This window comes from Octodon degus, unplaced genomic scaffold, assembly GCF_000260255.1.
Source record: "Octodon degus isolate 3935 unplaced genomic scaffold, OctDeg1.0 scaffold00002, whole genome shotgun sequence".
Taxonomy (NCBI): domain Eukaryota; kingdom Metazoa; phylum Chordata; class Mammalia; order Rodentia; family Octodontidae; genus Octodon; species Octodon degus.
This window is the reverse complement of record NW_004524578.1, coordinates 20,630,155-20,644,103: the sequence shown is the minus strand read 5'-3', so window position 1 is coordinate 20,644,103 and position 13,949 is coordinate 20,630,155. Positions and strand designations below refer to the sequence as shown.

The following is a 13,949-nucleotide window of genomic DNA, read 5'->3' as shown; positions in this document are numbered from 1 at the left end:
CAGTTCCAAAAAAAAAAAAAAAAAAAAAAAGGACATAAAAGGGGCTGAGGATATAGCTCAGCAGCATAAGCGCCTGCCTTGGTCCTGAGTTCAATCCCCAGTACCGCAATACATAAATAAAAATACAATAAAATGAAAATATTAAAGAAAAGGTCATAAGAGTCAAGCATGTTGGTACATACCTATAACTCAGTAGAAAGGCTCTAGCTAGATTCAATTCTCAGTACTGTAAAAATAAAGAATAAATAATTTAAGAAAGAAATAGTACTCAATTTGAAAGAACTCCAGCCAGCCAATGTGTTACAACTTTAGTGATAGAAAAATAGAAGACCAATCAATCCAAACAGAGTCAACCAAATAAAAATCCATATCCATAATTAAAATGAAATCTAGGAATTTTTTCTTTACCATTTGAGACAGCAATTTTTTACTATTAAAATTGTTAGGTGTGGTGATGCATGCCCATAATCTAAACTGCTCCAGAGGCTTAGATAGGAGAATTAGGAGATTGAAACCAGTGTTGGCAATTTAGCAAGACCCCTATCTCAAAAACATTTTAAAAGGGTTGGAAGTGTAGTTCAGAGGAAGAGATCTCTAGGTTCTAAACCTAATATAGCAGAAAAGAAAACAAACAAAAAAAAAAACCAAAAATAAGTATTTGTCTTACATTTCCAACAGGAATTGTTTTATACTGTCACCTAATAGCCTTGACTCATGAAACATCTATAACACCTGTTCCCACATGTTCAAAAGTAACTGAATGAGAAAATAGCATTCACTATAATCAGAACTGTTATTATAGCTCAAGATTATCAATTGGTTTAAAAAAAAAAGCAAAGCAAGCAGAGAGGTGAAGCTTTATAGCTAATGGTAAACTAATATTTATCTAATAGCAAAAGGCTACACAGATTATTTTCAGGTCATATGAAGGAAACTGTATTAGTTCCCTATTACTGTGACAAAACACCTGAGATAAACAACTTATGAAGAGGAAAGAGGTTTATTTTGGCTCATGGCTTGGGGGGCTTCAGTTCATGGTCTGTTGGCTGCACTGCTTTCAGGCTGGGGTGAGAGAAGATGCCATGACAGGAGTAAGTGGCAGAGATGGAGGAAACTGCTCACCTCCCAGGAAACAAAGAGGAGGAGAGCCAGGGTCCTGGTATCTCCTTCAAGGGCACGCCTCCTGCAACCTCACTTCTTCCTCCAGGCACCTATCTCCTACCGGTTCTGCCGGCTCTCAGCAATGCCACAGGCTGGGGCCTGACTGTTTAACACATGGCAGGAAGCTAACTCAACAGCAGCAGAGCCAGACTGTCCTCATCCCAACGAACCCAATCTATCCATAATGGTGGATCCACCAGATGTTTTGTATGTTCCTCATGAATCACCAAGGATATATATTCTAACCAAAATACTTACATAATTTTTATGTACAAGAAATACCATGATAGAACAAAATCTAGATGACAGCTCATGGAAACAGGTTGGGACACAGGCAGGCCTCTTTAACTTCCTCTTATTTTATTTTTGTTTTGAGACAGGGTTTCACTGCATAGTCCAGACCAGCTTCAAACTCACTGTGTACGCCAGGTCACGATGACAGGCACGTACTGCTCCTCAGACTCAGGCCTCTTTAACAAGGTGTGTGTGTCTGTGTACTAGATTAACAGTAAGGATCACAGCATAACAAGGATCCAGGGTGCTTCTGAAATCACAGGGGATATTGGCAAGATATGATATGGCTAATCAATAAGACTTTTTATAAATTTTTGAAGAAATGTGCGAACTGTTAGCTGAAGAAACTGCAAAACTGTATATACTATAGCAGTTCCTCAACAAATCCCAAAAGAGATATCTATACCCCCATATTCATAGCAGCAGTATTCACAGTAGCCAGAAGATGAAACCCCTGTGTCCATCAGTGAATGAATAAACAATGTGTTTTTCCTACATATAATAAATAGAATATTATTCAGCCTTGAAAAGGAAAATTCTGATGCACTATAATGGAGCTGAACCTTGAGGATAGCATGCTAAATGAAATAATCACATCAAAAAACAAGAACCATAAGATTCCACTTACATTAAGTACCTGGACTGGTCAGATTCATAGAAACAGAAAGTGGAATGAAGTTCATCAGGAACAGGGAAGAAAGAATTAGGAGTTATTGTTTAATGGGTATGGAGTTTCAGTTTTCCGAGATGAAAAAGTTCAGAGGTGGATGGATAGTGATGACTGCACAATAACATAACTATACTTTGAAATACTGAACTGTATACTTAGAAACATTACAAATTGTTTATTTAAATGAGGCATGGTGACATATACCTATAATCCCAGTACTCAGAAGGCTGAGGCAGGAGAATAACTACAAGTTCAAGATCAGCCTGGGATACATGGTAAGTTCAAGGCCACACAAACTGCACATCAAGATCCTGCCTCAAAAAAACATCATAAATTTTGTTGCATTTATTTTGCCACAATTTTTGAAGAAGCATAGCTGGAGTCTGCTTAAGCAGACGCAGGGGCCAGGAGTTCGATCCTCTGGCCTGCCCTGCCAGCCTCACCCCTGGGGCGCGCTGAGACTGGGAGTGATGGCGCGAGCCTATAATCCCAGCACTTGGGAGGCTGTAAACAGAAGGATCGCTATGAGTGTGATCTATGCAGTGGGACCCTGTACACTCTGTACACCCTGTCCTAAATACAAATAATAATAATAAAATAAAAAATAACACATCCAATAAGAAAAAGATCTGCAAGAAAGATTTACAATAAATATGAAATTCATCTATGGTTCATTTACCCAGAAGTTACTGGGGTGATATTTTACATCTTGATAAATGTTTGCATTACACAGATATGCATATACATTTAGCAAAACTCAGCAAATATATTTATGTATTTAGAGCAGGGTCTACAGGGTCTCACTATATAGATAGGACCGTAGTGATCCTCCTGTTTTCAGCCTCACAAACGCTGGGATTACAGGCATGCACCAACACACCCAGTCTCATTTGCCATCTCAGAGTGCCCTGGGGGTGGGGCCAGCATGGCATGCCAGGGTTTGAACCCTGGTCCCTAAGCCTGCCTAAGCAGGCACTTTAGTCAGCTGAGCTATCTGGCCGGCCCTTTTTATTAAATATTTACACATTTCATTATATGTAAATTTTACCCGACAACACTACACAAATAAAGAACTCTAATGTTAAACATACCAAAATATTTAAGAGGAAGAGTAGTGACATCTATAATTGCTTTAAAATTCATCAAAGGCAGGAGGATCACAAGTTCAAGCTCAACCTGGGCAATTCATACACTTAGTGAGACTGTTTCAGTAAAGATAAAAAATAAAGGGAATAAAGGGCAAGAGATGTAGCTCAGAGAGAAGACCCTGGATTCAATCACTAGTACCACCAAAAAAAAAAAAAAAAAAAAAGACACCAAAGGGGAAAAAATATATAGGTATATAGGGATAAAAAATCTCTGTGATAAGGTGATTATAACAAAACGCTAATGTGAAATACAAGCACTGGATATATGAGTACACTGTGGAATTCCCTCAAGATTGCTGTACACTTGATAAAATGTTTAAAATTCTAAAAAGTACTGAAGGGCCACAGGCAGCCTCCTGGAGTGCAGGAAATTCTTCATTCTGGTTTGGGTGGTGGTTACACAGACCAGAGACACATCAAGAATGACAATTAGATTTTGTACACATTGCTGACTTTATCTAACCACACTAAAAAATAAATTAAATAAACACTAATCAGAATAGGCCGGGAATGGTGGCGCATGTCTGTAATCCCAGCACTCAGGGGCTGATGCAGGAAGACTGCTACAAGTTCGAGCCAGCCTAGGCTACATAGTAAATTCAAGGCCTGGCTGAACTACACAGTGAGACCCTGCTTCAAAAAACAAAAGAACAGACATTAATGTCAGTATACCTAATTCCTTGAAGAGACAAGAGATTATGCTACATTTGGAACACAAGACTAAGCAGCTATGAAAAAATAATAAGCCCTACATCTTGAGCACCAAATTTAAGAACTCAATGAGCCAAGAAGCTGAGTAAATCTCAAGGAACAAATTAGTGAGATGAAAAGATGAACTAAAAAGTCCTTCTAGATGATAATACTGAGAAGGGAAGTTGAAGAAACCAGAACATGTGAAAAACAGACTGAGATATATCTCAATCTTCCATCTCTGGAGGGAGCTGCACAAGAGCAATAAGGAGAATGGAAGGGACTGTATTTGAAGAAGGTGCTAAATGTTTCCTAGAACTAAATGAAAAAAAAAATGTTTAAAATTGTTTTCAACTCCAACTAAACCAATATACATGGACGGAAGGAAACACATCACCATTTTATGAGAAGTTATTTTTTGACCACAATTTAAGTGATTTTGCAACAAGTAAGCCTGGTTCTTTTCTATATTTTTCAAGGGTTCTGCAATAAATATTGCTTTTACAATGAGGAAAAGTAAATATTTCTTTGTTATAAAGTAAACAAGAATCATAAACTGAGAAAGACTTATTACAAAAGTCCCTAACCTCTGCACCTACTCTATGCTATTATAATGAACCTGTTTTGGTAACTAGTCACCACAAACTTGGACAAGTCATTCTATCTCTTTGAGTTTCTTCACAGGAAAATAAAATTACTAAGGAAAATAAAATTCCTTAGTACCTCACAGGGGCTCAGGGGAAGATCCAATGAGATGACATACACAAACAGCCCCAGGAACTGGGGCATTTTACCAGTCACTTTCAGGTCAGACCTACCCCACCTTTCCACAAGAACTAGTGAAAGCATACATCCTTGAAATCACTTACACAATCAATAAATGTTATAATATTTGTAACAGCAACATGCATGACAGCCCAAAGCTAGTGTTGGTATCCACCCACAAAAGAACAGGTACGTGCGCTATGCTCTAGTCATACAGCAGAATACCACGTAGCAAGCAAAAAGAACTAACAATGATGCAACACAGCTGCAGCTCAGAAACACTATGCTGAATGAAGACACAAAATGAGCTTTATGATTACACATGCTTTATATGAAGTCCAGAATAGGTAAAATAATTTATAATGAAAAAAGAGCAGTGGTTGCTGGTGGTTAGGAATAGGAAAGGAACCCAGAGGACTTTTTAGGGCAATGGTGTCTTGTATTCTGTGAGAGATATGCGTTATACAGGTATACATATGTGTCAAAATTTGAGAATGAGCTGGGCGTGGTGGTGCGTGCCTGTAATCCCAATACTCAAGAGGCAGAGGCAGGGAATCAGCGCAAGTTAGAGGACAGCCCAGGGTACATAGTGAGTTCCAGGCCAGCCTGAACCAAGACCCTGACTCGAAAAACAAACAAACAAAAAAGTGAATGTTACACATAGATTTGTACTTTTACTTTGTAATTTCAAATTTGGACTCCAGTAAGTGATATGCATACTGAAGTATTTAAGGGTTAAGTATACTGACATTTGGAAGTTACTGTAAAATGCATCTAGAAATAAAACAAATTGATGAATAAAAGGATAGGCATAATAAAAGCAAGTATAGGAAAAGGTTAACTGGATAGGATAGGTGGTAGGTATATTGGTGCGTAATTCTTTCAATTTTGCTGTCTGAAACAAGTTTTTAAGGAAAAGACAAAAGTATAGTATTTTTAAAAATGAGATTTGTATTTTAAAACACACTGAAAGCTGAAGACACAGTACAGCTCAGTAGTAGAGCATTTATCTAGCATGTGCACGACCTTGGGTTCAATATGTAGCACTGTGGAAAAAAAAGCCAGGAGTGGTGATTCCAAAAGAGGATCACCATAAGTTTCAGACAGACAGACAGACAGAACACATAAGATTAATTTTAGCCATTTGCCTTTATTGGTTTTTTTTTTTTGTTTGTTTGTTTGTTTGTTCTTTGCGGAACCAGGGATTGAACTCAGGCCCTTGCACTTACCAGGCAAGCGCTTATTCTACTGAGCCATCTCCCTGGCCCCAGCCATTTGCCTTTAAAAAGATGATTTAAAAATTATAAATCCTTCCATGGGATGTTTTCAAATTTACAAAACACTTTCAGGCATTGTTTGATGTAATCTGCATCAGAACCCAGGTAGGTATCCTAGCCTTATTTTATACTCGAGAAAACTCAAGATCAGGATTTGCCAAATATCACACAACCACTATCACTGGCTCCTCCTGCAGCTACCTTTCAGCACCACACTGGAACCTGCCACCAACTCCCAACACCTGAACACAACTTGGAACCTGGCCGCGGCCAGCGCTGTAGTCACTAGCAGGACCAGAGTGGCAACAGCTGGGAAAGTGAAAGAACACAAACTCAACAGACCAAGTGTGTGTTTCCCACCACTCAAAAACCCCCACCTGAGCTGCTTGAGATCATGCTCAAAGCTCAGGGAGTCTGCTCCATCCTTCCTATCTATGGATGGGCACACTGTACTTCATGTCTGTAGCTAGAAAACTGCAATACAAACTTGTCAAAACAGTGCTCTAACACGATTTCCAATCTCTTCTTACTAAACAGAGCAGAACAAAAGTAGAACAGAAGGAGTGGATCAAGAAACATTGCTCAACCTGCGCACAACCAAAATTAGAGGCAAAAGCTTTACTAACAGCCCTCAGATTAATCACTGGCTCAAGGGTATTTTGGCTCAAGGGTATACAACACACCCTTAATAATTTTTATTACATTTAAACAAGGTGAAGCCAAGCATGGGTGCATGCCCGGCAGGAGAAGGACTGCTGTGAGTTCAAGGCCAGTGTGATCTGCATAGCAAAACCCTGTCTCATAAAAACCAACAAACAAGGTGAGTTCAGACTAGGGAGGGGCATGAATGGAAGCCCTCTCAGTCACAGACACTGGTGTGTTTATGCAAATATTTCCTGAGTATGCCAAACATTTGGAAAGTGTAATGGAAAATGACAGTAGGATGCAGCCCTTGCCCTCCAGTAGCCTATACTCCAGGAGAAGACCCAAAACCAAAATCCATGCCCTGAGAAACTACATGAGACATTCCAAGAGCACACAAGTCGATAAAGCCACCGTGGAGATCTGAAAGCTTTCAGATGCACCTCCAACAACTCTGGGGGAGCAGAGGAACAACTTTCCAGGCAAACGCAATTAGAACTCACTCCTGGGGAGGGAAGGCTGCCCAAACAGAAGGAAGATGAAGGGAGAATCTCAAGGGACTCTCTGCCAACACGTCAGACAAAAAAGAGGGCAGCCCCAAGGGCACCCCAGATGGCTAACTTCAGGAGTCAGCTGAAGATGGTTCCAACTTCCACTAACACAGAGACCTAAGGCAGGGCTATCACTGACTTTCACAGTAATGCAAATTTAGGATTCCTGCTGCCAGCTCCAGTGACTGAAGACAAACATGCAGCCTAACAGAAAGCCAGATAATACAAACATACCCATCAACAGAGAGCAATACACCCCGAATGAGGGCTGGGAACAATGGGTTCATCCCAGCTTAACTGTATGATCCTAGGTGAGTCTCTAACCTCTCCTGCCTTACCTGTTGTTTTCTTTTTTGGTTTTTGAGCTGGAGACTCACTGTGTAGCCCAGACAGGCCTTGAACTCACTAGGTAACATAGGTTGGAATCAAATTCACAGGGGTCCTCCTGCCTCAGCCTCACAAGTGCTGGGCATGAACCAGCATGTTTTACTTCTTGCGGTGCTGAGGATCCAACCCAGACCCACGCACAGGCCAGAGAAGCTCTCTACCACTGAGCTTACATCCCGAGCTCTGTGGTGCCCACTGAAGGAAAACGCTATCTATCCATCATCCCACAGGGTTGTAAGGATTAAATAATACCTGTAAGGCCAGTGTTTATGGCACAGGGCATCAGGAAACAGTGGGTATTACTGCAATGCACTCCAAGAACTCTGTGGAGTCCATTGCCTGACTGCACGGAGAAACCAGGCTGAGGCTGCAGACCTTAAGCAAGACTAAGTAAGGGCTTACTCATGTCCTAAGTAACTTCTTCAGTTCTTTTTAAAACTGTTTCAGGGGGCTGGTGAGATGGCTCAGTGGTCTAAAGCACCTACTTAGAACAAGCTTGGCAGAGCACAGGGACCGCGGTTCAATCCCCAGCACCACATGCCAGCCAGCCCCGCCCCCTGGTGGGCTGAGCTGGCCACACACACACACACACACACACACAAATAAATAAAATAATTTAAAAATTAAAAAAAAAAAAACTGTTTCAAATAGTCTGTCCTTTAAGGCATTTTAGGTTATTCTGAGACATCTGCCTCATGTGGCCTCACATCATGAAGCTTCCCCTGTTTAAGATCCCAACCCAAATGGGCAAGCCATCCCAGGGAAAACCAGTGTCACAAGCCACTTCAAAGGGAGTATCTGTGCCAGAGGCCCCATCACAGCCTACACTGCAACAAGGAAAGGGTCAAGTGTGGCCTAGAACAGGACTGATATCATATATATATATATATGTATATATATATATATAATTTGTTTATGTAAAAGAAATTTAACCAAATGTTAAAAAAAATCTTTACAGCTAAGCCTAACAAGATAATGAAATTCTTTATACTAAAAGGCCTGAGAAGATGAGGAGAAGGAAATTCACGCTCCTGAACTCTCATCCTTAACTCCAGATACAAATTATAGTCACTCATGATAGGAGCAGAAAGTAAGGTCTCATTTTCTCAATACATTTTGGAGGAAAATGTCAGTAACCGCATATTAGGTGAAAATGTGATTAATCCACTTATACATTAAAATCAGGCAATATTTTATACTTTGGCTAGAAACACCAGGAAACCATTAACCTTTGGTTGCCTAAACTAGTTAAACTAACTAAACTGCTTGGCATGGCCAGGTTTGTGGAGGAAGGGGAGGGGGGAGTGTCAGGAAGAAGACTGGGAAGAGAGAGGGATGGTAGGGAAAGATAGTAAAAAGTAAAAGTGAGTTTAAAAAGAACCAAAGAAGCCAAGGAAACACACTGGAGAGGTCTGTGGGTTCCATGAGCGCTGAGGGCCAGCTCCAGGCTGAGTGCAGTACAGTTAACAGTCAGTCACCTGCTGCGGCACATAACCTTGCAGTCTCTACAGGGAAATCCACCCTGCTCACCGGGGTGGAAGGATATCGTTCCCTGGCAGCAATGTTCAGAAGGGCAATAACCAGAGATTTCCACAAAACCAAATCTAACCTTCACAGTTTTAACTCTAGTTAAAACTGTGTCCTCCATTTCTTTCTCTGAACTGTCCAGCCTGCTCTACACAATCCTCTCACCAAACCAGCATGGAGAGAGGGCCTACTGTGTTCCAGCCCAGAGAGACAGGGCCACACAGACATGCCTGCTGCCTCATCCACTGATTAGTAAGGCTGAGTGGAGAATGTGACCGGTTGTGAGCAGCACACCCTGTGTGCGCAGAAGGGGCCTCCCTGAACACACCTTCCCCTCCACACAAACATTTCAAGGGCAGCCCAAATCTTAACTAAGGAAAAAGGAAATGTAGCAAATCACAGACAAGAAAATATTTAAATGTTACAGTTAAAGCTCACACTGATTAAAAATAAACAAAACTGTAAGTGTTCAAACTGAACACAGCATTCATTATCTGTAACCACATAGACTATAACTCCTGAAATAAATAAACAAACAGTCTGAGAGTATTTTTAGTAATGCTCCAATTTAAGTTCACATGGCCAACCTAGCCTAATATATTACAAGATCCTAAAGTACCTTTGGAATCATTAGGAAGCAAATCACATTGCTGAGTTTTACTGTTAAGTATATTTCTTATGCTTTGAATATTAATATCTCACATGAGGAATCAGACATTAAATGGGGCTTGCCTGAGATATATACTTCAATAAAAGGGCCCTATGAGCAAACAAGTTTGGAAAATGCTGTATATTCTAAACACTACTTGGGGATTCACAGAATATTTTAAAAATCAAATTCTCTGACAAATCTTGCATGAAAAAAGTCAGCTAAACTTAGTTCCAGCCATGGAACCCTTTTGTGTAATATTTATTAATAAACAGTCCATAAATTGCTCCCTAGAACAGACACAGGGCACACCACAGTGTAGGGTACACAGCTTAATCTGAAAATGGATTCCCAGACACTTTGAGGAACTATTTACTTTATGGTAAAGCAATATGAAAACTTCCCCCACTGAATTCCTTATTGAAATTCATTCAAAGATACACTGACTTACTGCATTTTAAGAAGAAAAATTTTTAATGAACTAAAATTGGATCTTGGGGATGTTAACATAAAGAAACCCCATGTATAGTAATTTGGTTTTTCTGGTCTACTGGGTGTTTCTCTTTCTTTCTAACATATTTCTCAAATTCCAGAGTATATTTATATCTTAATTTTTAAGGAGCTGCAGTTTTTCTCTGCTCTATTTCCTCATAACCTGAATACAAATGTCTGAAAGTGACATCAACATGTACAGTTCACAAGTAACAACTATGGCAAGGAGCATGATTTCTGTGGTTGTTCTTATTTATAATTTGACTCTTCCTCTAGAAAGACTAGTACCTTAACGTCTCTGTTGGAAGCCTTATGGAATCAAATTCCAGTGGCTAAAAATTTTTTAAAAGTTAACAAACATCTTACTTAGCAACTATTATATGCCTGTCAATGCATTGGGCATTGTAAAGATAAATGTATTTTATGGGGCCCAATACAGGCCAATGGTCTGCCAATGAAACACAATGTCTAAAACAGAGGCTCTTAGAAACACAGGGTGCCTGGGTGAATTTTAAGATTTACAGCCAGCCACAAATAGATCTGTGAAAGGCTCTTCCTAAATGGGCTACTTCAGTAACCTACAAGTTTAATAATGTAAAATAACCAATGTTAGATTTGGGTCAAAAAAACCCTGAAAGCTGTGATAGTTTCCATAATCAGCTTGCCTGTGTAATGCCTTTTCTTTTGTGAGCCAGTTAAGTAGGCTTAATGTGTAAGCGTCCCTCTGACAATGAAAGCAGTGTCACTTAATAGTCTAAACTGCCACAGGTTGCTTCCATCTACAGAAGCGCACCTTCTGATCACCAGAGCAAAGTTGAATTTTCACTCAGTATAAGAAGGGTGGAGAAATCACTTCAGTTGTGCAATACTAAAAAAAAAAAAAAAAAGACTTGTCCCTTGTATACAGAAATTGTATCATGATGACTGCTGGAAATTTAGGACTAAGTAGATGAAACTATACCCTTGCAAACTGTGAGGTTTAGCAGTGCTCGGTAAGCAAGAAAATTACAAACAACTCAGTAGTAGTGCAAAAAAGAATAATATTCAACTACAGGCACCCAAGCACACCAGAGTCTTTGGTTTTGTTTTCTACTTTACTAAGGCAGACCAACACATGAGTTCTAGCTCTACAATTCCAAATCAGAGCACTGGAAAGCCACTAGTACACATGGTTTTTTGTTTGTTTGCTTTCTTTTTATCCTTCCTCCAAAAAATGAAATAAAATAAAATAAATCCTTTGCTGAGTTTAACGAAGACCAAACCTTAGCAACTTTGACAAAACACAAGAACTGGAGAAGATGCGCCAATTTTTAAGTCACAAAGTGTCCCAGTAAGACTGCTTAATAAAAGATTAACTTTGTTCTGCTGAATGCTTCAAAATCTCACGTATCAGGATAGCATTTTCTAATTACACCACCTTTAAATACAATATATATGCGTGTGTTAATAAACGTGAACCTCCAAAAGTATGCAGTGGTGCATAACTGATGTTGTTCCAGATTACATTTTGATAGTCCTAAGGAAAACAGACCCCTGCACCCCAAGTGCAAAACTGACTGAGGGAAAACAAAACACGGGGGACGGGGGGGGGGGATCGCAGCCCCACGAACTAAGTTCACCCTAGCTTAAAGTCTCAGGGGCGCTCCCGGAGTCCCAGGGTCCCAACACCCACAGTTGGAAGAAAACAACCCAGCGCTGCGCTGGGATTTGATGCCTGCGGCAAAGACCCTGCAGCTGGCTGGGCGTCCTCCTTCACCCAAGCCACTGACGCGGGGACCCCCGGGACGCAGCTCCGCCAGAGGAGGGGACCCCCGGGAGCCCGCCGCCCGCTCCGCCCACTCCCCTCACCTCCGCGCCGCCGCCGTCGCGAGGCTGGGGCTGTGCGGGTCCGGTGTCGCCGGGCCGGGCCAGAGCGCCGACTGTCCTCGGGCTGGACGACCGCGGCGGTGCGTCCTGTGGCTCCTTCCCGCCGCCGCGCAGCCCCGCCGGGTCCTCGGAGACGCGGGCGCTCGGGGCGCAGCCCATGGCGGACACGCTGGCGGGCTGGCGGGCACGGTCCGGTCAGCGAGCCGCGCGCCCTGTCATCGCACGGGGTCTCGCGGCAGGGAGCGCGGCCGCGCTTTTATCGCGGCGCGGGCGCGGCGGCGACGGCCGTGGGCAGGGGGCGCTGAGGCGGCGGGCGGCGGGCGCCTCCGCACGCGAACATGCCCTTCCTGAGGCGCGGGCCGCCGCCGCCTCCTACCCCGCCGCCCGCCCGCCTGCCTCGGCCGCGCTGAGCTTCCGGGAAGCCGGTGGAGGGGATCTGTGGTACGTGCGCTCGGCGCCCCGGGCCAAGCTACAGCCGACAGCCGCCGTCAGCGCGGACGCCTGGCTGGAGTAGAAAGGGCAGCCGCGGGCCGCGCCGTCGGGAGGCGCAGAAGCGACTCCGCTCCGGCTCCGCGCTCCGGGCCGGGTCTTGTGGGCCGCGCAGTCCGGAGGAGCTGAGGTGGATCCGCCGACATCGGCTCCGGGTTTTGCGGCCGCGCCCAGCCCCCCGCGGTGACTCCCGCGGCCGCTGGCGTCAGAGCCCGGCTGCCGGCGGCCTCCCACTGGGCATGCGCGGCGGGACTGCCCGGAGCCGCGAGGAGGGGGCGTACGCGGAGGAACCCGGGCTTGGGGCGGGAGTTTGAGGTCGAGGCTGCAGCCGGGTGCCTTTGGGATCCGAGGCCTGGACACAAGGACCCTCCAATCTCAGAGTGGAGGTCAAGAGGTGCTGTGCTGCGCTGCTGGCCCAGAGGGGCAGCAAGCAACGGCGGATGGTTGGCGGGTCTCAGCGCCTGTCCCACCCGAGCCTGGCGTGACGCCCGAGACTGCTTGCTCAGGGCCGGGCCAGTGAACTCGCGCGCGCTGTACTCATTCTCCCGACCCCAAGCGAGCCTTGCTTGGAGACCCCTCTAGGTCCTCTCCTGCTGTCCACGCCTTTTCCTTCGCGGTCCTGAGCGACCCTAAAAGCCAAGACGCAGGAGCTGTGTAGCCTGGGTCCCCGCTGTGCCCTGCAAAGAGGCCCTTTTCACTAGCTCCTACCTCGAGAGGCTCCACTACCAAGTTAAAGCACATTAGGCAAGAATGTTTATTCCTTCCTGTTGTATAAAAAATGCCACAGGCACGAAGACCAGAAAGTTTAGAAAGTAAGCTTTTCAGGTAAAGTCTGGATCCCCGTAGATATTCGTGGAAAAAATGTAGGGCACCATCAAAGCATGGAAGTCTGTGGCACACGCCCTCACCCTCCCCACCGAAAGGTCTGGCCTTTACCCCTGACACAGACCTTGTAGCTCCGTGGGTTGGCAGCTCCAAATCTCTCAGCCTTCCTCTTGCAGGTTTGTCCTCAAAAACCTTTACACCATGTGCTGATGTGCGGTGGAGCTGGGATGGGGCTCCATCAGTGACCCACAACGCACGCACAGTCGGCATCTCGCTGTTCTGTGCCAGCCTGAGCTGCTTTCTTACCTTCTGTTCTTAGAAAGCTGTGTTGACTGGTTTCTCACTGTGCAATTCAAGGGTCCAAGAGTTAAAAACTAATAAGAAAGATGCAGAAGCAGATAGCAAAGACAGGAGTCATCTGCCTTCTGGGGTCACAGCAAGCCCCCTCTTAGACCTCAGCCTTTGCTGCCCTAGGAAGTCACAGCTCCAACAGCTGACAATAATTCCACCCTACCC

The 13,949-nt window shown here is 43.8% G+C and overlaps 1 protein-coding gene across 2 annotated transcripts in view; it reads right to left on the bottom strand.

The window, feature by feature from the left end:
• Positions 1-12,767, bottom strand: part of Pde8a (phosphodiesterase 8A) — a 153,331-nt gene extending 140,564 nt beyond the window's left edge. The window contains exon 1 of one of the 2 annotated variants that reach the window (XM_023710717.1): positions 12,102-12,767. In XM_023710717.1, coding sequence (XP_023566485.1) covers positions 12,102-12,278 — 177 coding nt within the window. In that variant the 5' untranslated portion in view covers positions 12,279-12,767. The remainder of the gene's footprint in view (positions 1-12,101) is intronic. The other variant, XM_004623326.2, reaches the window with a different exon arrangement.
• Between the last annotated feature and the right edge of the window lie 1,182 nt (positions 12,768-13,949).